Raw genomic sequence first — 20849 nt, 5'->3', positions numbered from 1 at the left:
TGTGACATTCTGTCACGTTCACAAGCAAAAATAGCATTTATGATTCCATCTCCATCTTCTGACACACATCTCAGATGCCCCAAATTTATGTTCTGCTGCACAGTCCCTTTTCTTCAGCAAACAAGAGGACTTTTCTTATAAAAGCTGCATCATCAAATTTGCCTAAAGTTTGCCGCGTAGCCATTTGAATATACCGGTACTGTATCAAGAGTAATTGCTGTAGTGGTGGGCATTACTGTGTGCAGTAGCTCTTGTTCAAGCTTGCCAGAATAATTGACATACGCAAATATAAATTGCTCCCCTAACTGAAAAACCCTGAATCCAAGTCACGCTCGAATTCAGGTCACTCCTCCCAAGTTTGAACTTTGGTCAAAAAGGTGTGTCTTAAATTTGAGTAAATCTGGTACATGAAATAATGTTGCTCACAGAGTAAAATCCTTTCCTTCACAGTCTGAGAGCTGTTGTTGGATGTGCGTCTGATTCTGGACAAACATACACCAGTTCCGGACTCACACAGCCTGGTGGAGAAAGCAGATCTGATCCCAAGGTAAAGCCAGCGGTGGATTCCATCAGCCTTGACAGCAAAACAAAATCTACAGTCCTGAAGAGAGAGTCAACGCAAAGTCAAGTCTGAAGCATAGTTCTATATATAACACTAGGACCGTGTGAAATGGAAGCTTTTTTTTGTCTTTTTTAATTTAGAAAGCCCAATTATTTTACCGCTGGTTTTCTTCCCAATTTAGAATGTCCCAATTCTGTTTCTTCAACTCAGCAATCCCCACACCGCTCAGTAGAACTGAAGGTCCTCCGATCCCATGACCAAGCCAATTGTCTCTTTACACCAGGGAGCTTGACAGTGGACGTCAGCAAGCTATGGGATGCAAAAGTCCCTGTCGGTTTTGCCTCCCTAACCCACAGGCGCACCAGAGCCAATGAAATCCACAGTGAAGACCGGACACAAACCTGCATTTAAAACTCAACCTAGGCTGTGTAATTAGCAATACATCAACAATCTCCCCTTTACTACAGGATTACCTTCCCACATCAGGGCACACAATACGAAAGCCTGCTGCAGAACACCGTGTAGAACAAGAGCCCTCCTTGACCATGTCCCAGTACCAGAACTGTGACTGAAGGAGGAAACAGTGGAGAGGAGTCCAAGTCCGAGTCCAGGCCTCTTGAAGAGCACCACTCCCCAGCTCACAATGTCCACAGGGTCTGGGAGAGGTTCTGCTCTGCAGCCCTGGGAATCAGATAACTTCCCTGCAATAAAGAGAAGCAGAAGGCTAATGAGGTAAGACTGTGGATGGATAAGTCAAATATATACTGGGTAAAGAGATACAAATGTTCAGGCAAAACATATTTGACATGTTCATATGGTAAATACTGTTTGTAGACTTTTTTTGGCATTTTTTAGATAATTTTGGATAAGTTTTTACCTCTGTCCTACAGCTGCTGAGGCAGTCACCACTGCTGTGAGAAACACATTATCGCAGGAGCTGGGCTGCTTAATTCATTAGACAAACTGCTAAAGTCTCACTCTGTAATGTGAAATGATATGAAATAATGTTGCTCACAGAGTAAAATCCTTTCCTTCACAGTCTGAGAGCTGTTGCTGGATGTGCGTCTGATTCTGGACAAACATACACCAGTTCCGGACTCACACAGCCTGGTGGAGAAAGCAGATCTAATCCCAAGGTAAAGCCAGCCACTCTAAGAATAAATACATATGTATTACTTGTCATGACACACGTGCATCAACATATGAAATTAACGGAATAAGTATGTGTATGTTAATAAACTATAATAGTAATAAAATAACAGACAAACTAACGTTAATAAACTGACTGTCAAACTAAATTAACACAACAACCCTACACACGATAAAAAATACAGCAGCAATATACAAGACATGCACATTATTTAACAGAATGGGAAACACCAAATTGCTCGGCAACTTGTGTCTGATTCAGGTTTTTTTCAAGAGCTCGAACAATTTTCAACTTTTTGTAGCAAGAGAAACAGCGGCGCATTTTGCCATTTTGTTTAAATGCCATTTTGTAGCAATGAGGTGCACTCGTGGAAATCAAAATACAAAACGAGTCAATGATATGATGGAAGATCTGGAAAGATTTAATAAACCAATCAGTGTGCCTCGAGACGCTCTCGCGATGACAAGTTGCTTTTGAAAAGACTGAATAAACCATTTTAATTTAAGTTTGATGATGATCAGTTATCAGGTTACAAAACAGTTCTGCAAGCATTGTGAACGGATTGCGAAAGTTCCTGTTCCTTTAGCTGGAGCATTTACAATGGGAGAAAAAATCAGTTTCACCACAAGGGTGTTCCCTTAGACGAAGTGTTCTCTTAGGAGGTGTTCCTATACACAGCGACTACTGTACCAGATATCATGTTTTCAAATAAAACTGGCCATTTGAGACAAATATAACAAGTGGAGGTGTGCACCAGATATGAGTTATGGAATTATTAGCTACAATCACCAAGAATACCCGAATAGAATAATGATTTCAGAAATGGGTAAGACAAGCTTCCATCTCACTAGTTTGGCCCACAATCATCCTGAAATCTGAGGTCACTGGATGCACTTGTAACAATGGGCAGGCTAGTTTGATGTTAATACAGGCCAGAAGGCAGTATCCAGTCCAGACATGGATTGTGGGTACAAGCACAGAGCACATTTATTTTAGTAGTCAAATGCTTCAACCCATACAGTTCCATTTTATAAGATGTCTCAGAGTCAGGTATTATTGAGCCGGCTGCAGTAATTTACTCATCCAAGGCACGTCTACACAGCGCTCAGCCTCCTTTGCAACTGAGAAACATTCAGCAACCCAGTAGATGGCGCTAAAGATGTATCACTATTAGATATCACCAAAGTACAATAATCAAGTAGTAAAAGATCATTGTACCTGTAACTTTAAAATATTGACTCCACCTGTTAAAAAGTGTGTGCCTTTGAACTATTCTGAAAGAAAGAAATGCAATAGAAAGAAAATCCATTCTTAGGTAGCAGAGCAGTTTGTTCCCAGTCCAGTTGGTTTACGTTGCCCAATGGGTTCTAAAGGATATAGCGGCAAGAAGTCTTGATTCAGAGATCACGTGGAATCTGTGTCGTCAGTGTTATAGCATGTGTTTCCCGGGTAAAGAAAATACTTATACTGTAGAATTGTTTTATTGTTTTATTTACATAAATGTTTACAAAAAAATACATAAATATATCTACTCAATGTCATTTTTATGACGTCAATTCGTTTTTTCACAGGCTTGAGCTGGGCCATATTTTGGGTAAAAACCGGTAAATACCAGCTTTTACAGAATCCAGGAGTTTTAAGGTAAGAAACAGTAAAACAAATGAGGGCCTTGACCATATTTGATCAAGACATTTGAGATGCATAATCCACCAGCTGAATAAATCTGTTGTTTTACTAAAATATGTACATAAACATTTACATGCCTTCTATTATCCAGGATCTGTACATGCATTTGCTGTGAATAATTGCAGATTTTGTCTTCTGTGTTCAAAGCGAATGTACTGCTCATGAAAGATGCTGGATTAGAGCAGTTATCTCACACCCACACACACACACTCACACGTTTGTATTGCTATCTTTGTGTGGACATATCATTGACTGAAATATTTATGATTCCTAATTCCTAAGGCCATAGAAACCAGGGGCAAAAGACTAGATTTTAAGTAAGATTTATTTAGCTATTTCTTATGTTTTACTTTTTTATTCAGTGTTTCTCTTTGTGGAAACATTTTTTCTAATTTTGTCCTCCAATGGTTTGAAGACTATACATACACACACACATGTTTGTTTGTAGTGTTCATGAGGACTTTTCATTGGCTCCCCTAATGTGTACATTTCTTATTCTAAACTCCAGAGAGGCATGGATCACTATAATAAAGAACATTTATATAGTCCTTATTATTTTATGTTTTAAATGTATGTTTATACATTACAGGGGCATGACCTGTGCCCTCATAAAGTAGGTTTGGTCTGGTTTTCTTAGCTTGGGGGAACATTTTTTTTTGCCCTGTGCACTGTTTGTCTGCCCCTTATTGCAGGGAAAGTGGGAGCCCTATTAGTTCCATGATCAAGAAGACCACGAGAACTCATACTGGCATTCAGCCGATCCACAGGACCTTCTCATGGATTTGAACCGGCGACGTTCCTCGGTGTTGAGGCTTGTGGGGCTGCACTGGAGGCTGTGCTGGTGTGAAGACCCCTATCTGCAGCAGTGGCATCTGTCATAGCGCTCTTTCCTTCTCTCCAAGACCCCGAGACACCCCTGGAGAAGGACACAAGAGGAGAACTCATGAGGAACACACTGAACTGCCCCCTTCTGTCTGCTTCAAACAGAAGTTACAATACTAACTCTTTAAAGGAGTGATACTGTATATCACGTCATTTTGTTAAGGAATTAAATTTGACTATCGGTGTATGGATTATTTGTTAATTATTATTAATACTCACCCCTGTGTCGGGTTCTCTATCCCTAATACTGTTAATGCCACATTTTTCATTGACTACTTATAACAGAGACAATGCTACTCTGAGTGGTTAAAGGAATCAGCTTTGAAGATATGCTGAAAAAACTGAGGGCAGTTTGTTTCACACTATTCTCTAGTTTTCATTTGGAGACATATTAAAGAGATACTTCATAATGTGTTCTTTCAATCCTACTTCATTTGACAGGTCACTCATTTTACTTCATTAACCTGTAACAACTAGCTATCAAGCATGACCACAGAGCGCCTACATGTGAACCTGCTGTAGGACTCTAACAAGCATGACCACAGAGCGCCTTCATGTGAACCTGCTGTAGGACTCTAACAAGCATGGCCACAGAGCGCCTACATGTGAACCTGCTGTAGGACTCTAACAAGCATGACCACAGAGAAATGTAAAAAAGCAATAAGAATAATGTGTGAAGCTACTTCCTCTTAAACTCTGTAGTTTTATGAAACCGATACCAATTTAGAACCGTTTCATGAATATCAAACTGCATTTAATTCAGAGAAAACATTCCAGAAATCATTACTGAAAGCTGTCTCGCAAGTCTGCAGTTACAACATTGTATTGTATGTATTTACATTTTAAAACACGGTATCTGGTACTATAGCTTAAATGAAGCTCTAAGTTTCTATGCCTTATTCTCAGGTTATTTGTTTGCACTTCCTGGGTCATTACACCTCAGCAGTGTCAAATCATGTTACTGGCTGAAAGCATGTCAGTCAATAGGGGAAGCAGCTGATTGGTTATAAACAGGAAAGTAGCCAGTGGAGGGGTGGGGACAATTTCGCTCTTCAGGGGAAGTGACCCAGGAAGCATGGCTTCCAAACAGAGTTTTCTTTAAACTGTCTAGTACAAGATACCGTGCTCTGATATGAATTCCCATCAGTTCAGTGACTTACCACTGTGATGCAAACTGACAGCACTACTTTAATCAGACCCACACCAGCAAAACCAACGACTAGCATGCTGATGGACACTTCTGTCACCTGGAGCTCACAGCGGGCAGTGGTGTTACCAGACGGGCTCAGGGTGGCGCTGGAGACCCACTGTACAGGAGAGGTGGACAGGGCAGTCACACACTCTGAGGAGGGAAACAGAAAACACAGGATTTTACAGGGATCAATGAACCGATGTTTCATCATGTTGAAAGAATTGAAAAGTCACGCTAACACTTTTCAAGCATAAACAGAAGTCGAACCTTGAACCTCCAGGTGGATGCTTGTTTGTTGGTTGGTTCCCCCCAGCTGTGCAGAGAGGTAGCACTGATACATCCCTGAGTCCCCGGGCCTCACATCCGACAGGACGAGTGCCTCTCGCTCCCCCAGCGATGCCTTCCTGTTAAAGAGGATGTAGGGGGTCACCTTGCTGCTTGCCTTGCGCAGAATGCCAGTCTGGTGTGTGGAGTTCATCTGCAGGGCAATACAGAAAGCAGGGTTTACAGTCCAGTCTTATAAATACTAAAGAAACATATCCATTCTGTGACAAATAACTGTTTTTCAAGAGAGGAAGTCTGTTTAGTGCAGTCTCCAGTCTCCAGACCAGCTCAAGTAGAAACAGGCAAGGAGATAAAAATGATACAAACGCAATACTGGAGTGTCAGAACCCAGATCTACTCTCAATAAAGAGGCACAATAAGTGATAATAAGTTAATATGTCATGCGGCTCTCTCTTATTATAAGAGGCATCATTTGTCATATTTCTTTGCTTTGCAGTCCCCTCCTCCAAATGACATCCCTTCACCCTACAAACACCTGGTTAACTTACAAAATATTTTAGAGAAGTTATGAAATTTGGGAATCTTCTTAAAAGCATCTTGCATGGCTTTGCATTGCTCTAATTTTATCATACATTTTCAAAAGTGAGCTTTGACTTCTAATGTATTTCTTGGTTTGAAAACGTGGAAAGGCTTTTGAAAACTGGGTCCTGTTTTATAAGGACTAGAATGAGCGTAGTCTTGTTTACTCCCCTTGCCTTCAGAGCAGTGGAAACATTTGTCCTACTTTGTTAACCTGGTCAGTACGAGGAGTGAAGTTTGTTTTCTTTAAACAGACGGTTGTGGTTTAACACTTCTGTCATACTGCAATAACTCAGTGAGCTGCTATGTCTCAGGAAACCGGTAAACTGACGCCTCGGCGTCTGTGCTACATACAGACAGTGAATAGGATGCAGGCTGACAAACCACTGGGGCTTTTAAAGGAGCGCTAACTAAGGCTTTTACATCAATTCAAATGTTGCCACCTATTAGCACTAGCAACTTTAGAACTACCCTCTCTTTAAAGGATTGTACATGAAAGCTTTCAAATCAATTTCCTTACCTCTTATTACATCTCAATCAATCAATCAATTTATTATATATAGCGCCTTTCATGGCAAGCCATTCCAAAGCGCTTTAGAAAATAAGCAAAGATTAAACTATAATATCAAACATTAATTAGAACAATTAAAAATGCTAACAATTAAAATATAAAATGTCTATTTTTCATGAGCTTGGAAAAAACAGGTTATTAATAGAGACTTCAATTCCCAGGTGCCCTAGCAGTCTGGCGGTTGCACAGTAGGAAAATGAGAAATATGTCTGTTAGACCTGCTTTGCGCGCTTGTGGGAAAAAAAAAATCGATCTTCTCTCACAAATATTATTCTTGTGAGGGTTTGGGCAATTTATTTTGGGGAGGCTTAGCCTCCCCAAGCCTCTGATACGCACCGCCTATGTTGTGTGTACACTGCTGTATGTTTCTTTTGTACTGAGCCATGGTGTAAGCTAAAGACACATTTACATTTTAAGCTCTATTTAATGGACAATAAAGTTTTTTTGAATTTTTTAAGATTGAATCAGTGATGCGGTATAGTCTAGGTCTAGGTTCTAAGACTGAATCAGTGACGCGGTATAGTCTAGGTCGAGGTTCTAAGACTGAATCAATGATGCGGTACAGTCTAGGTCGAGGTTCTAAGACTGAATCAATGATGCGGTACAGTCTAGGTCTAGGTTCTAAGACTGAATCAGTGACGCGGTATAGTCTAGGTCGAGGTTCTAAGACTGAATCAGTGACGCGGTATAGTCTAGGTCGAGGTTCTAAGACTGAATCAATGATGCGGTACAGTCTAGGTCTAGGTTCTAAGACTGAATCAGTGACGCGGTATAGTCTAGGTCGAGGTTCTAAGACTGAAGCTGGGTTTAAGTCACACCTCCTGCAGGGCAGAGAGGCCATGCAAGGCCACTGCATTCTGCCTGTACCTTGTACCAGGTGGCTGTCCGGTAGCTGCTGCTCCTCTCGATGGCTCTGCAGGGAAGGCTCACTGTATCTCCACACTGCGCTGTCACAGTGTCATGGTGCTGGGAAGATATACTGCGGAGCACCATGGCACACAGGAACAGGGTCACTGCTGAGAAACAAACACCACCATGAAAAACAACTAGAACAGGGTCACTGCTGAGAAACAAACACCATGAAAAACAACTAGAACAGAGTCACTGCTGAGAAACAAACAACACCATGAAAAACAACTAGAACAGGGTAACTGCTGAGAAACAAACACCATGAAAAACAACTAGAACAGAGTCACTGCTGAGAAACAAACAACACCATGAAAAACAACTAGAACAGGGTCACTGCTGAGAAACAAACACCATGAAAAACAACTAGAACAGGGTCACTGCTGAGAAACAAACACCATGAAAAACAACTAGAACAGAGTCACTGCTGAGAAACAAACAACACCATGAAAAACAACTAGAACAGGATCACTGCTGAGAAACAAACACCATGAAAAACAACTAGAACAGGGTCACTGCTGAGAAACAAACACCATGAAAAACAACTAGAACAGGGTCACTGCTGAGAAACAAACACCATGAAAAACAACTAGAACAGGGTCACTGCTGAGAAACAAACACCATGAAAAACAACTAGAACAGAGTCACTGCTGAGAAACAAACAACACCATGAAAAACAACTAGAACAGGGTCACTGCTGAGAAACAAACACCATGAAAAACAACTAGAACAGGGTCACTGCTGAGAAACAAACACCATGAAAAACAACTAGAACAGGGTCACTGCTGAGAAACAAACACCATGAAAAACAACTAGAACAGGGTCACTGCTGAGAAACAAACAACACCATGAAAAACAACTAGAACAGGGTCACTGCTGAGAAACAAACAACACCATGAAAAACAAGTAGAACAGGGTCACTGCTGAGAAACAAACACCATGAAAAACAACTAGAACAGGGTCACTGCTGAGAAACAAACACCATGAAAAACAACTAGAACAGGGTCACTGCTGAGAAACAAACACCATGAAAAACAACTAGAACAGAGTCACTGCTGAGAAACAAACAACACCATGAAAAACAACTAGAACAGGGTCACTGCTGAGAAACAAACACCATGAAAAACAACTAGAACAGGGTCACTGCTGAGAAACAAACACCATGAAAAACAACTAGAACAGAGTCACTGCTGAGAAACAAACAACACCATGAAAAACAACTAGAACAGGGTCACTGCTGAGAAACAAACACCATGAAAAACAACTAGAACAGGGTCACTGCTGAGAAACAAACACCATGAAAAACAACTAGAACAGAGTCACTGCTGAGAAACAAACACCATGAAAAACAACTAGAACAGGGTCACTGCTGAGAAACAAACAACACCATGAAAAACAACTAGAACAGGATCACTGCTGAGAAACAAACACCATGAAAAACAACTAGAACAGGGTCACTGCTGAGAAACAAACAACACCATGATAAACAACTAGAACAGGGTCACTGCTGAGAAACAAACAAACACCATGAAAAACAACTAGAACAGGGTCACTGCTGAGAAACAAACACCGTGAAAAACAACTAGAACAGGGTCACTGCTGAGAAACAAACACCATGAAAAACAACTAGAACATGGTCACTGCTGAGAAACAAACAACACCATGAAAAACAACTAGAACAGGATCACTGCTGAGAAACAAACACCATGAAAAACAACTAGAACAGGGTCACTGCTGAGAAACAAACAACACCATGATAAACAACTAGAACAGGGTCACTGCTGAGAAACAAACACCATGAAAAACAACTAGAACAGGGTCACTGCTGAGAAACAAACACCATGAAAAACAACTAGAACAGGGTCACTGCTGAGAAACAAACACCATGAAAAACAACTAGAACAGAGTCACTGCTGAGAAACAAACAACACCATGAAAAACAACTAGAACAGGGTCACTGCTGAGAAACAAACACCATGAAAAACAACTAGAACAGGGTCACTGCTGAGAAACAAACACCATGAAAAACAACTAGAACAGGGTCACTGCTGAGAAACAAAGACCATGAAAAACAACTAGAACAGGGTCACTGCTGAGAAACAAACAACACCATGAAAAACAACTAGAACAGGGTCACTGCTGAGAAACAAACAACACCATGAAAAACAAGTAGAACAGGGTCACTGCTGAGAAACAAACACCATGAAAAACAACTAGAACAGGGTCACTGCTGAGAAACAAACACCATGAAAAACAACTAGAACAGGGTCACTGCTGAGAAACAAACACCATGAAAAACAACTAGAACAGAGTCACTGCTGAGAAACAAACAACACCATGAAAAACAATTAGAACAGGGTCACTGCTGAGAAACAAACACCATGAAAAACAACTAGAACAGGGTCACTGCTGAGAAACAAACACCATGAAAAACAACTAGAACAGAGTCACTGCTGAGAAACAAACAACACCATGAAAAACAACTAGAACAGGGTCACTGCTGAGAAACAAACACCATGAAAAACAACTAGAACAGGGTCACTGCTGAGAAACAAACACCATGAAAAACAACTAGAACAGAGTCACTGCTGAGAAACAAACACCATGAAAAACAACTAGAACAGGGTCACTGCTGAGAAACAAACAACACCATGAAAAACAACTTGAACAGGGTCACTGCTGAGAAACAAACACCATGAAAAACAACTAGAACAGAGTCACTGCTGAGAAACAAACACCATGAAAAACAACTAGAACAGAGTCACTGCTGAGAAACAAACACCATGAAAAACAACTAGAACAGGGTCACTGCTGAGAAACAAACACCATGAAAAACAACTAGAACAGGGTCACTGCTGAGAAACAAACACCATGAAAAACAACTAGAACAGGGTCACTGCTGAGAAACAAACAACACCATGAAAAACAACTAGAACAGGGTCACTGCTGAGAAACAAACACCATGAAAAACAACTAGAACAGAGTCACTGCTGAGAAACAAACACCATGAAAAACAACTAGAACAGGGTCACTGCTGAGAAACAAACACCATGAAAAACAACTAGAACAGAGTCACTGCTGAGAAACAAACACCATGAAAAACAACTAGAACAGGGTCACTGCTGAGAAACAAACAACACCATGAAAAACAACTAGAACAGGGTCACTGCTGAGAAACAAACAACACCATGATAAACAACTAGAACAGGGTAACTGCTGAGAAACAAACAAACACCATGAAAAACAACTAGAACAGGGTCACTGCTGAGAAACAAACACCGTGAAAAACAACTAGAACAGGGTCACTGCTGAGAAACAAACACCATGAAAAACAACTAGAACAGGGTCACTGCTGAGAAACAAACACCATGATAAACAACTAGAACAGGGTCACTGCTGAGAAACAAACACCACTATGAAAAACAACTAGAACAGAGTCACTGCTGAGAAACAAACACCATGAAAAACAACTAGAACAGGGTCACTGCTGAGAAACAAACACCATGAAAAACAACTAGAACAGAGTCACTGCTGAGAAACAAACACCATGAAAAACAACTAGAACAGGATCACTGCTGAGAAACAAACACCATGAAAAACAACTAGAACAGAGTCACTGCTGAGAAACAAACACCATGAAAAACAACTAGAACAGGGTCACTGCTGAGAAACAAACAACACCATGAAAAACAACTAGAACAGAGTCACTGCTGAGAAACAAACACCATGAAAAACAACTAGAACAGGGTCACTGCTGAGAAACAAACACCATGAAAAACAACTAGAACAGAGTCACTGCTGAGAAACAAACACCATGAAAAACAACTAGAACAGGGTCACTGCTGAGAAACAAACAACACCATGAAAAACAACTAGAACAGAGTCACTGCTGAGAAACAAACAACACCATGAAAAACAACTAGAACAGGGTCACTGCTGAGAAACAATGTTGCATGCCCGCTCTCTTGACACAGACATGGTTTTCATGCAAGCAGATTGGATGGGGGTAAAATCTGGGCTGTACCTTCCAGCCATAACCTTAAACACTCAGTCACATTCTGAAGCAGAGCTGCCAGTCAAGTCAAGCACACCAGTGTGTTGGCTAAAGCCTTCAAAACAAAGGTTTGGTCATGTTTTATTGTGATTTTGTTATAAATCTGAATGGATTCAAATGTAAAGAACTTCCAATGTCGTCTTTAAGTTTAAGTTCGAGAGAGAGAGAGAGAGAGAGAGAGAGAGAGAGAGAGAGAGAGAGAGAGAGAGAGAGAGAGAGAGAGAGAGAGAGAGAGAGAGAGAGAGAGAGAGAGAGAGAGAGAGAGAGAGAGAGAGAGAGAGATTACAAATGAACCCCACTTCCCATTGCACTGACCCAGTAATAACTCTCCTGGCAACACCCTGAATGAATGTCAATAGCAGGCAGGAAGAGTGAATAGCTGCTCCACATACAAGGTGTTTTAATTGAATATTTTTCTATTTTAATTATTTTTAATTTTTCAGATTTTCATGGTCTTCTGTTTCCATTCTTTTAAAAAGGTATCACCAAAAAACGTGTGCATAATAATCCTGCAGTAAATGCTTTAGTATCAAGGTTCAGGGCTATACCCCAAAGGGGATGATGCAGATTCCCAATGAGGATACACTGAATGCTCAATTTTCTAATCAAATAATTGTACATTTTTATTTTGGACTAATGATAACAAATATGCATTGTAATTGATGGTTCTGTCTTTGAAAGTTAATGAAGTGCAGTGCTGGTACAAATATTCAAATACTGAACAGACACTGCTTGAAAGATATTCAGTGGCACAAATGACCACGTTCATGTTCGTTCATATAACAGAATTTATACATGACTGGATCAAAAAGATGCAAAGGAAACCCATGCTTAAATGAAGTGTGAAGTAAAGTTCTGTACAGAAGAGCGTTTCTCTCCTTTCTTTAGATGTCATCAGATGGGAATATTCTAATGTTTAATCCATGAATGCCTAGCACTGTGTATTAATGATCGATTATCATTCAGAACTATGAAACACTCACCAGTGCTGAATTTAGAAACATTCAATGACACACATTTAAACTAGAAGTCTTTCTCAGTCGTTTCCCTTTATCTGCGTTTCAGATGTTTCTTTCCTCTTCTCTGAGGTCTTTTATTTTCAGTTGTTCTGCTCAGAATTCCTACGAGTGATAACCAAGGCTTTGAACTATTTCATTTCTTACTTGTGTTTAGCATTAGCAGAAGCACTTTTAACTGGGTGCATATTGCTTTTTCAGGACAGCTTTGCCAGTACTACATGTAGGCTGAAGTTTAACTGGCACTGTATAATCACTAGTGCAATCATTTCTATGCTGTAGGTCACATGGTCTGATCACAGCGCTCTACAGGAAGTGAAAATGTTCCATGTCTGTTTTTTTTTTTATGTGGGACTTTCCAACGAACTTTAGGGAAACTTTCTCTAATAAAAAAAGCTACTTGCGAACAGCAGTGGAGAGAATAGCACCCTATCTATGTGTAGGATGTCATGGAGTGGAGCTGAACAACCACACAGAGATCCTTCAGGTGAGCATATTACTGTATATCAGGTGACACATGTTTATTTTGGCTTTGTAGCCCAGAAACTCATTATTGCCATTTTATTCTGGTGCTGGGGATACAGTTGAGGGGTTGTACATACGTAAGTACGCACGTATGTCACAATTCATCAGTTTCTTCAGATATCTGGAAAAACACCTATCCAATTGTCATTCAACTTGGTACAAACAAAAATGACCATTTGTGACAAGGTATTGTGTCACTTGTGTGGGTTACCGCTGATAGGCAAGACAGAGAGACATGGGAGATGGCGTTGAAACGCCGCTCAGGCGCGCAGGATTTATAAACACAAAAGAACGAAAGTAAACAAATGGGTCATGTGACGCTACCAATGATGGTAGCGCACAGAGGACACACACAGCAGCAGGCTGTACAAAAAGCAAAATAAAACACAGTACAAAAACTACAAATAAAAGGTGCCCCACAGGGCGAGCGCTAGCCTTATAAACGAGGCGTCCAGGAACCGGCTACACTACGTAACCCTCGCTATACATTACTTGGGATCAATATCCCCTAAAGTAACCTACTTATGAGCCGGTATTCTTACGACGACTCCTGCTTCTCCATACGGCCTCGGCTGGGCACTGCCTTCACAAGCACTGTGTTGCAGTTTCAGGGTTGCGTAACTGTCGTTCCTGCAGAGCGGACACTCTCCTCCTGAGTGTACGCAGCGCCCCTCTGTGTAGCATGGTGTTGCAGTCACCCACAGCGATCCCCACCGGATGTTTTTATGCCAATGGACAATCAGTCGAGACCCGCCCACCTGCTGATTGAGGACCGGCACAGCCAATCACTTGCTGCCCTTCCTCTGGCTAGCAGGCAGCAAGTTTCAATCGAGCTCCCTTCTGTTTACAATCAATTCATCAAACAAAACAACTCCAAAATGCACACACAATAAACCCATTTCCCCATATAAGTTACACCAACACTAATTTCCCAATGTGCAGGGCAATCGCCCTGCTACACCATGTTATTGGTAATATCAGATTCTGGGGATATAGATTCTGTTTCCCTTTCAATTCGAAGACGACCACCAACATACTTATGGGATATGCCTGCTTTAGGTAAGTATTACTGAGCTCTTTATATCAGAGCTGCCGATAGGCCCCTTCCTGGGGTGACGTCCTCGGTCCCGCCTACCGAGGGATTAAACAGTCAACTCATGGAAGCCATTCTCCCTTTTGCCTCTCACCTACAGTAAGGTAAGACCTGTGCTATTGAACTGTGTGTTTTTGAATTCAGTTCTCCTGCATTCGTGCTGAAAGCTGGCTTGCTGTTTTTGTGACATCTGAGCAGCTTTTCAGCCCTGGGTGCTTCACAATAGGCTGACTAGGGCCACGGGGGTGGAGGCTCCATCCCCGTGGCCGAGCCCTCAGTGGCCCTTGGGGCCCCAGTCACCCCACTCCTCCAGTTGTCCCAGAGCCCGTCGCAGGATATTCCCTGCACACAGGCTCGGATTCGACCCCTCGTAGCCGCTCCCCATCTCCACAAGCGAGGAGGGTTAAGCGCTCGAGGCAGGCAAGGGACATAATGGACCATCAACAGCACAGGCTGCGTCCTTCTGTTTCCACAGGAAACCGTAGTTTAAAACTATAAACCATAAGCAGCACACACCGAAATGTCTCTAGGGATGGGCGAGTGCAGCTCATTTTAATTCAGAATTTGTAGTCATGACGGTGGATGTGGGTTCCTGACATCTTGTTGTATTGATGGGTTATAATATGTTATGTTAAAAGGGGAGTCTCATTTGGGCAAAAACAGCCATCCACGTTCTGACTGTTGTGTGCAACACTGAGCTGCACAATGATGTCGCAATGCGATAGAAACCCTCTACAGAAATGAAGCAGCCATGTACTAAGAACAGTAATGTTTCCACCCCAGTGTTAAAATATTATACACACTATAGAAGGTGTTCGGGGTACCACTGTACATTATTCTTATTATGAAAGGGGGACACATTTGTGGAACTGGAAGTGTATTTATGTATTTCACCATGCATCTGACATTACTAAATACATAAAGAAAATGTTGTTTTGTTGATTTTAAAAAGCTTTAAATAAATAACTCCTAGGTGCACCTTCTTTCAGTTTCCTGTTTCTCTTTGAAGGTCTGTTGCACACAAATGAGTGGTGCACAAACATAGCGTGGTGGTAAATTCTTTATGAACACGACACAGTCATGGGAGTCCACAGAATTAATTCGGGGGGGGGGGGGGGGTTGTGTTTAAAACTAATCGGGGTAACGTAGTTTTGTATCGCATAATAATTATTAAATTTCTAAGCTTCATTTACATTTACAGCTCAGAATGAAGCCGGCATTGGTCCGGATGGCAGCAGAAATCCTTATCATTTTCAGGTAGCGTTTCCATTTGTCGATCTTTATTAATTCAAGAGCACAGACCATGCTGCACAGTAAGGGGAATTTAAGAATACACTTGAGCTACTGTCTCCACATCTATAGAATTATTTTAACCACACAGGAACATGAAAAGTTGAAAAAAGCAGCCACAATACTTGAAACAATTATAAATATACTTTGCAAAGAAAAGCAACCACAACCAAGTAGAGCAGGAAGTGTAAACTATAAAACAAAACATGCCACCTACTGACATACTGCAGTAACACAGTGCGTGTCAAACACACTGCTCCAAGCTAATTGAAAAACACAGTGCATGTTAAAACACACTGCTCCAAGTTAAATGAACTATTAGAACAAACACACACACACACTTAAACAGCATGGCACTATGATAGTCATCACATGTGTGGCTCAGAGCCGCAGCACTGACACGCCTCACTAGAGGCACAGGATTATAATCTTGTAAATGGCCAGCAGCAAGCCATTTCATTACACTCAGCATAACTTAGTGAATTGGGTAAAAAGTATAAAAAGGATTTTATTGTAGAAGACATGAAAACAAGTTTCCTGATTAAACATGTTATTTATAATGAATAACTATATTAGCAGTACATAATAATATTCTCTATAATATTCTCTAGAAATTCTCTATAAATGCAGTGTTTTTTAAACACTGAATATTAATATTTTTGTATTACCAGTAAAAGCACCATCTTTGGGCCATCCCCTTCCTACCCTAAAAACTTCCTCTTAAAAAAATAAATAATAAATTCCCAAACTGCACATCTGACTGGAAGGAATTCGACCACGTGAAGAGACAAAATGCAAAACCTGGTGTTTAACAGTAAAGCCAACCCTGTGCTGTAATGAACAGTTCCATTTCTACTGTAATACCCTCAGAGTAGCATTGAATCTATGAGTAGAAGCACAGGAAATCAAAGCTTACATTGTTATACATGCAGTAGAAAGGTAAAGCACAGATATGTGCACAGAAATCAGCTAAAACAACAACATCTGATGAAAACCAATACTGTAAATGTGCCTCTATATTATCAAATTCAGACTAACGAACATCAACAAATACAGAGTACAATGATTTGATCTAATAATGTACCTTACTGGTCCTGATTTCTTCGTGCTTTGGTTGTCTGAGTATGTGAGTTCTTTAATGTCGCAAGTGCCCCCCTTGCCCTCCCCTGTGGACGCCCGTGAGCGCAGTATATGTTTATTTGGCTTAAATACAAATAAACAGGAACCTACATTAACAACACAGGTGGTTCACATTATAGTCATAATGTTTGCTTTTTATAACGTTAGTATTCTCCAACAAGGGCCCTATACAGCTCCTATTTTCAATAATCCACTATTGATGTTATACAAAAGAGACAATTATTTTTTTGAATCGTTTTTTTTACGGAATTTTCATCTCAATGGAAAAAAACACCATTTAGAATTCCGAAGTGAAGAAGAAACAACGTCACACTTAAATGAAATGTAGGAATCAGGGCGAGATTATGAGCCTTGTGGTTCCCAGTAGAACAACCAGGATGTTTTCTAAAAGCTAACAGGACTAGCATCTTGAAATATGCTTTAAACAATTATATCAGTTTCAGTTCCAGTATAAAATCCAATCTAAAAGCATGTTTTAAAAGCGGCCTCATTCACAATGCGTTTGTATAACTGCAGTATATTCATAATAACGCCTGGTATTTATGAAACTGTTGCACACGTCTCTAGAACACTTTCACCAATGTCACACTTTATATGGCATATAAACACATCTCCTAGCTATGACTTTACCAATGCAAAATGTCTCACAGTTCACTCAGAAATGATCCCAGTAAGAGGGAAACGCATCTTGAAACTAGTGGAGGAAGAGCACGAGTTCCTCAGAATGAAAATAACGTCTATACTTTCACTTCCGTTTTCACCATCACATAAAATGTGGGGAAGTTTGATTTACTGTGAAATAATACTATATGGGGAGCCATGTGTAAAAAACATGGTAAGATTTAACTTAAATCTTGTATTTTTTTCCCCAGATTTATAAATGTTGTGAAAATAAATAAATATATATATTTTTTTTTAAATGTGTACATTCAGATATAATTTATAAATCTAGTTACAAGATTTAACATTTAGCTAAATATTTAACTAAATTGACCGGAGGGTCGTGGGTTCAATCTCAGGTGGAGGACACTGCTGCTGTACCCTTAAGTAAGGTACTTTACCTAGATTGTTCCAGTAAAAAACCCAAATGTATAAATGGGTAATTGTATGTAAAAATAATGTAATATCTTGTAACAATTGTAAGTCGCCCTGGATAAGGGCGTCTGCTAAGAAATAATAATAATAATAATAATAATAATAATAATAATAATAATAATAATAATAAATACTTTTGCATACACACTCCAGATTTAGCTGGTCAAATCTTAAGAGATTTAATATTTAGTTAAATATTTAGCGAAATGTTAAATGTTGTAATTCGATTTATAAATTATATCTGAATGTACACATTAAAAAAAATATATATATTTTCACAACATTTATAAATCTGGTGATAAAATACAAGATTTAAGTTAAATCTGGAAAGAAAGACATGTTAAAATATTAACGTTTTTTTTTTTTTTGTTTTTTTTTACACATGGCACCCCATAATACTACAGTATATGAACAACTGGATGTAATACAGATTCTTTTGGCCCAATTTACACAGAAGTTCGTCTTATCAGGATGGTAATACATTACCTTAACCAGCTACTTGTAATAAGATAACGTTTTTACAGTATTTATTTTTTTAAAGTGTAACATTGACAAATAATCAGATTACTTTTCATGGCCCAAAAGTAATGGAGATTACTTTGTGTTACTTTAGTTAGAAATCCTGCAGTATTTGCAGCTTGCAGAAGCACCTGTGTGCAGATAACTTTTCCTCACGCCTCGTTCATTTTCTCAACTTTACTAGCATTAAAACCTAATTGCAAAACATGTATTATCTTTTTGGATATGTATTTATTATTATTGGTAAAAGTAGTATAAAAGTAATAATTAATCAGTAATATATTACTTTGAAAGAAAACACACGTTTTTGAGGCAGATTTCTTTTTTTGGAGCCAGTAATCAGCAGTATATCAATTGCTTGTTCTTTTTCAAATTGACATCCCATTTTCATCTTGCTGTTCAGTTTTACAATACTGTTCAAATATAAGTCTATCGTTTTTAGGAAGGACAGCGTGTCAATCTAGAATTCTTTTTGCATATCTGTCATCGGGGTTACCCTAAAAACGACATGTATAATGATTGTGATACATATTAAAATATTCTAAATACACAGTTGAATAAATAGAATTGCACATTTTATTAAGATGATGTAATTGTGAAAGTATAATGCTTTTTAAATGTATTTTCAATTCTTTAAATATCCATGCTAGAGAATGATTAGGCTAAAGATATATCGATGCATAAACTGGGCTGATTGCTATTTTAAAGTATTGCCCACTTTTAAAGGTGTGGCAATTATTATTATTATTATTATTATTATTATTATTATTATTATTATTATTATTATTATTATAGAAAGTATATCACTGCAATGCTGGCTGTGAGTAATATAAACATGTATTTGTTGAGCCTCTCAAAAGCGTCAATAGCCTGTTTCGTTTAATGAATGCCTAATTAAAGTATGTGCGATGGGGTATCGCAAAACAACGACAACTAATAATGAATAGAGTCCTGTTATTCTAAACCCAACACCATGATTTGATTAAGGACAACAATATTCACTGCTAGCTTTCATTAGCATGCTTTTATCAGAAATCATACAAGTAAAAAAGTTAACAAACAACACTGTACAGTTCATTTAGGGACTTGTGAGTGGGCTGAAGTTTGTCTGTTTTTCCCTTCAGAAAACAATATGCGCAAATAACAGCCTGGAACAATATTAACATTATATGTACATTATATTATATATATATATATTTTTTATTTCTGGTTTTGCACCGCATCAGCAACGTTCAAGTCTTGTCGCAGTTTGTATGTTGTGCGTGCAAAGCTCACAGTTGTGTATCATGTCTTTAACACTCACCCCTGCTATGCAGCGTTGTGGTCGAGAATGCCATTATGAAGCGCTCAGAGCTCTTGCTGTTCAGTTTCCTGTGCATCTCGGTTACTGAAAGCAGTGCAAAACGTTTTGTAAGACTGCTTTTAACAGCTCCTCCTCTTTTTCCTTTATTGTACGGTTTCGAATTTGCTTTATTGCCTCATATGAATGGCACGACACTGGGTTACCAGCTACAGTGTAGAAACGCCCCCAGTTCTGAGAAATGCTACCGTCTGGAATTAAGGTATACACGCGATTTAACGTTTTCTTTTTTCATTTGAAAGTGTCATTCTTTTTTTGCTTGATTACTTTAAACCAACACAATCGAATCAATACCTGATTGGTGTTTTGTTTGTTAGATTCACACCGATGGTTTAATTGTAATCAGACTGTGTGATAGTCAGCTCAGAAGGGGATTAGATATCAGGAATGGGTGTATTTGAAAAATCGACATATCCTAAACAAAAACAAAGCACCAGATTATCTTCAGCATAGCGCAAGGTGAACCAGTAACAATGCAATCATTGCTAAAAAAAAAAGGTAAAAAAAAAAAAAAATGATCTGAAAGCCTTCTTTTAAGAAACAAACAGCACAAAGGCTCCCTTTGACAGCACAGCATCGGCAGCATGTCACCAATGAAGCATAACAAACTTGATAACTAAAATCCAGGATCTGAATACAAGCAAACGCTCATTTAGTGGATTTAACTCGAGGACGCATGGAGCACACCTGCAACTGTTACACTGTCAAGTGTGCAACACAAATGGAGGAAGTTAACTCTGTGTAGTGCTTGAATATTGCTGCCCTGGGACTGGAGTTGTCACACGCTGGCTGATGATGTTCCTGCCTCATCTTCATGTTTTGGCCAAGTTGAAGCCAGCCTCATCAACAAAAATGTATTTTTGCCGACAGATGTTCGCATTCAGCTCCATTACCTTCTGAAAATAGAGATGCACAGTTGGGTTTACTGATCCATATCAACTCAC

General features: G+C 39.5%; 1 protein-coding gene across 1 annotated transcript; it reads right to left on the bottom strand.

The window, feature by feature from the left end:
• Positions 1–3014: 3014 nt before the first annotated feature.
• On the bottom strand, positions 3015–19971 carry LOC131702176 (uncharacterized). Its single transcript, XM_059004451.1, has 5 exons — positions 19849–19971; positions 7775–7923; positions 5740–5950; positions 5441–5622; positions 3015–4314 (listed from the first exon to the last, which is right to left on the bottom strand). The coding sequence occupies exons 1-5, from the start codon at positions 19922–19924 to the stop codon at positions 4252–4254; spliced, it is 681 nt and encodes a 226-aa protein (XP_058860434.1). The 5' UTR covers positions 19925–19971; the 3' UTR covers positions 3015–4251.
• Between the last annotated feature and the right edge of the window lie 878 nt (positions 19972–20849).

This window comes from Acipenser ruthenus, chromosome 29 (genome assembly GCF_902713425.1).
Source record: "Acipenser ruthenus chromosome 29, fAciRut3.2 maternal haplotype, whole genome shotgun sequence".
In the NCBI taxonomy this organism is placed as follows: Eukaryota; Metazoa; Chordata; class Actinopteri; order Acipenseriformes; family Acipenseridae; genus Acipenser; species Acipenser ruthenus.
Note: the sequence above shows the minus strand (reverse complement) of the source record. Positions and strands in the feature narration are given on the sequence as shown.

Bases quoted from the DNA above. Each gene is read 5' to 3' on its own strand.
- LOC131702176 (XM_059004451.1), bottom strand. From the start codon at position 19,924: ATGCACAGGAAACTGAACAGCAAGAGCTCTGAGCGCTTCATAATGGCA. The intron at 7,924-19,848 runs GTGAGTGTTAAA...TTTGTTTCTCAG, and splicing joins CACAACGCTGCATAGCAGGG to CAGTGACCCTGTTCCTGTGT. The intron at 4,315-5,440 runs GTAAGTCACTGA...GTCCTTCTCCAG, and splicing joins TGTCAGTTTGCATCACAGTG to GGGTGTCTCGGGGTCTTGGA.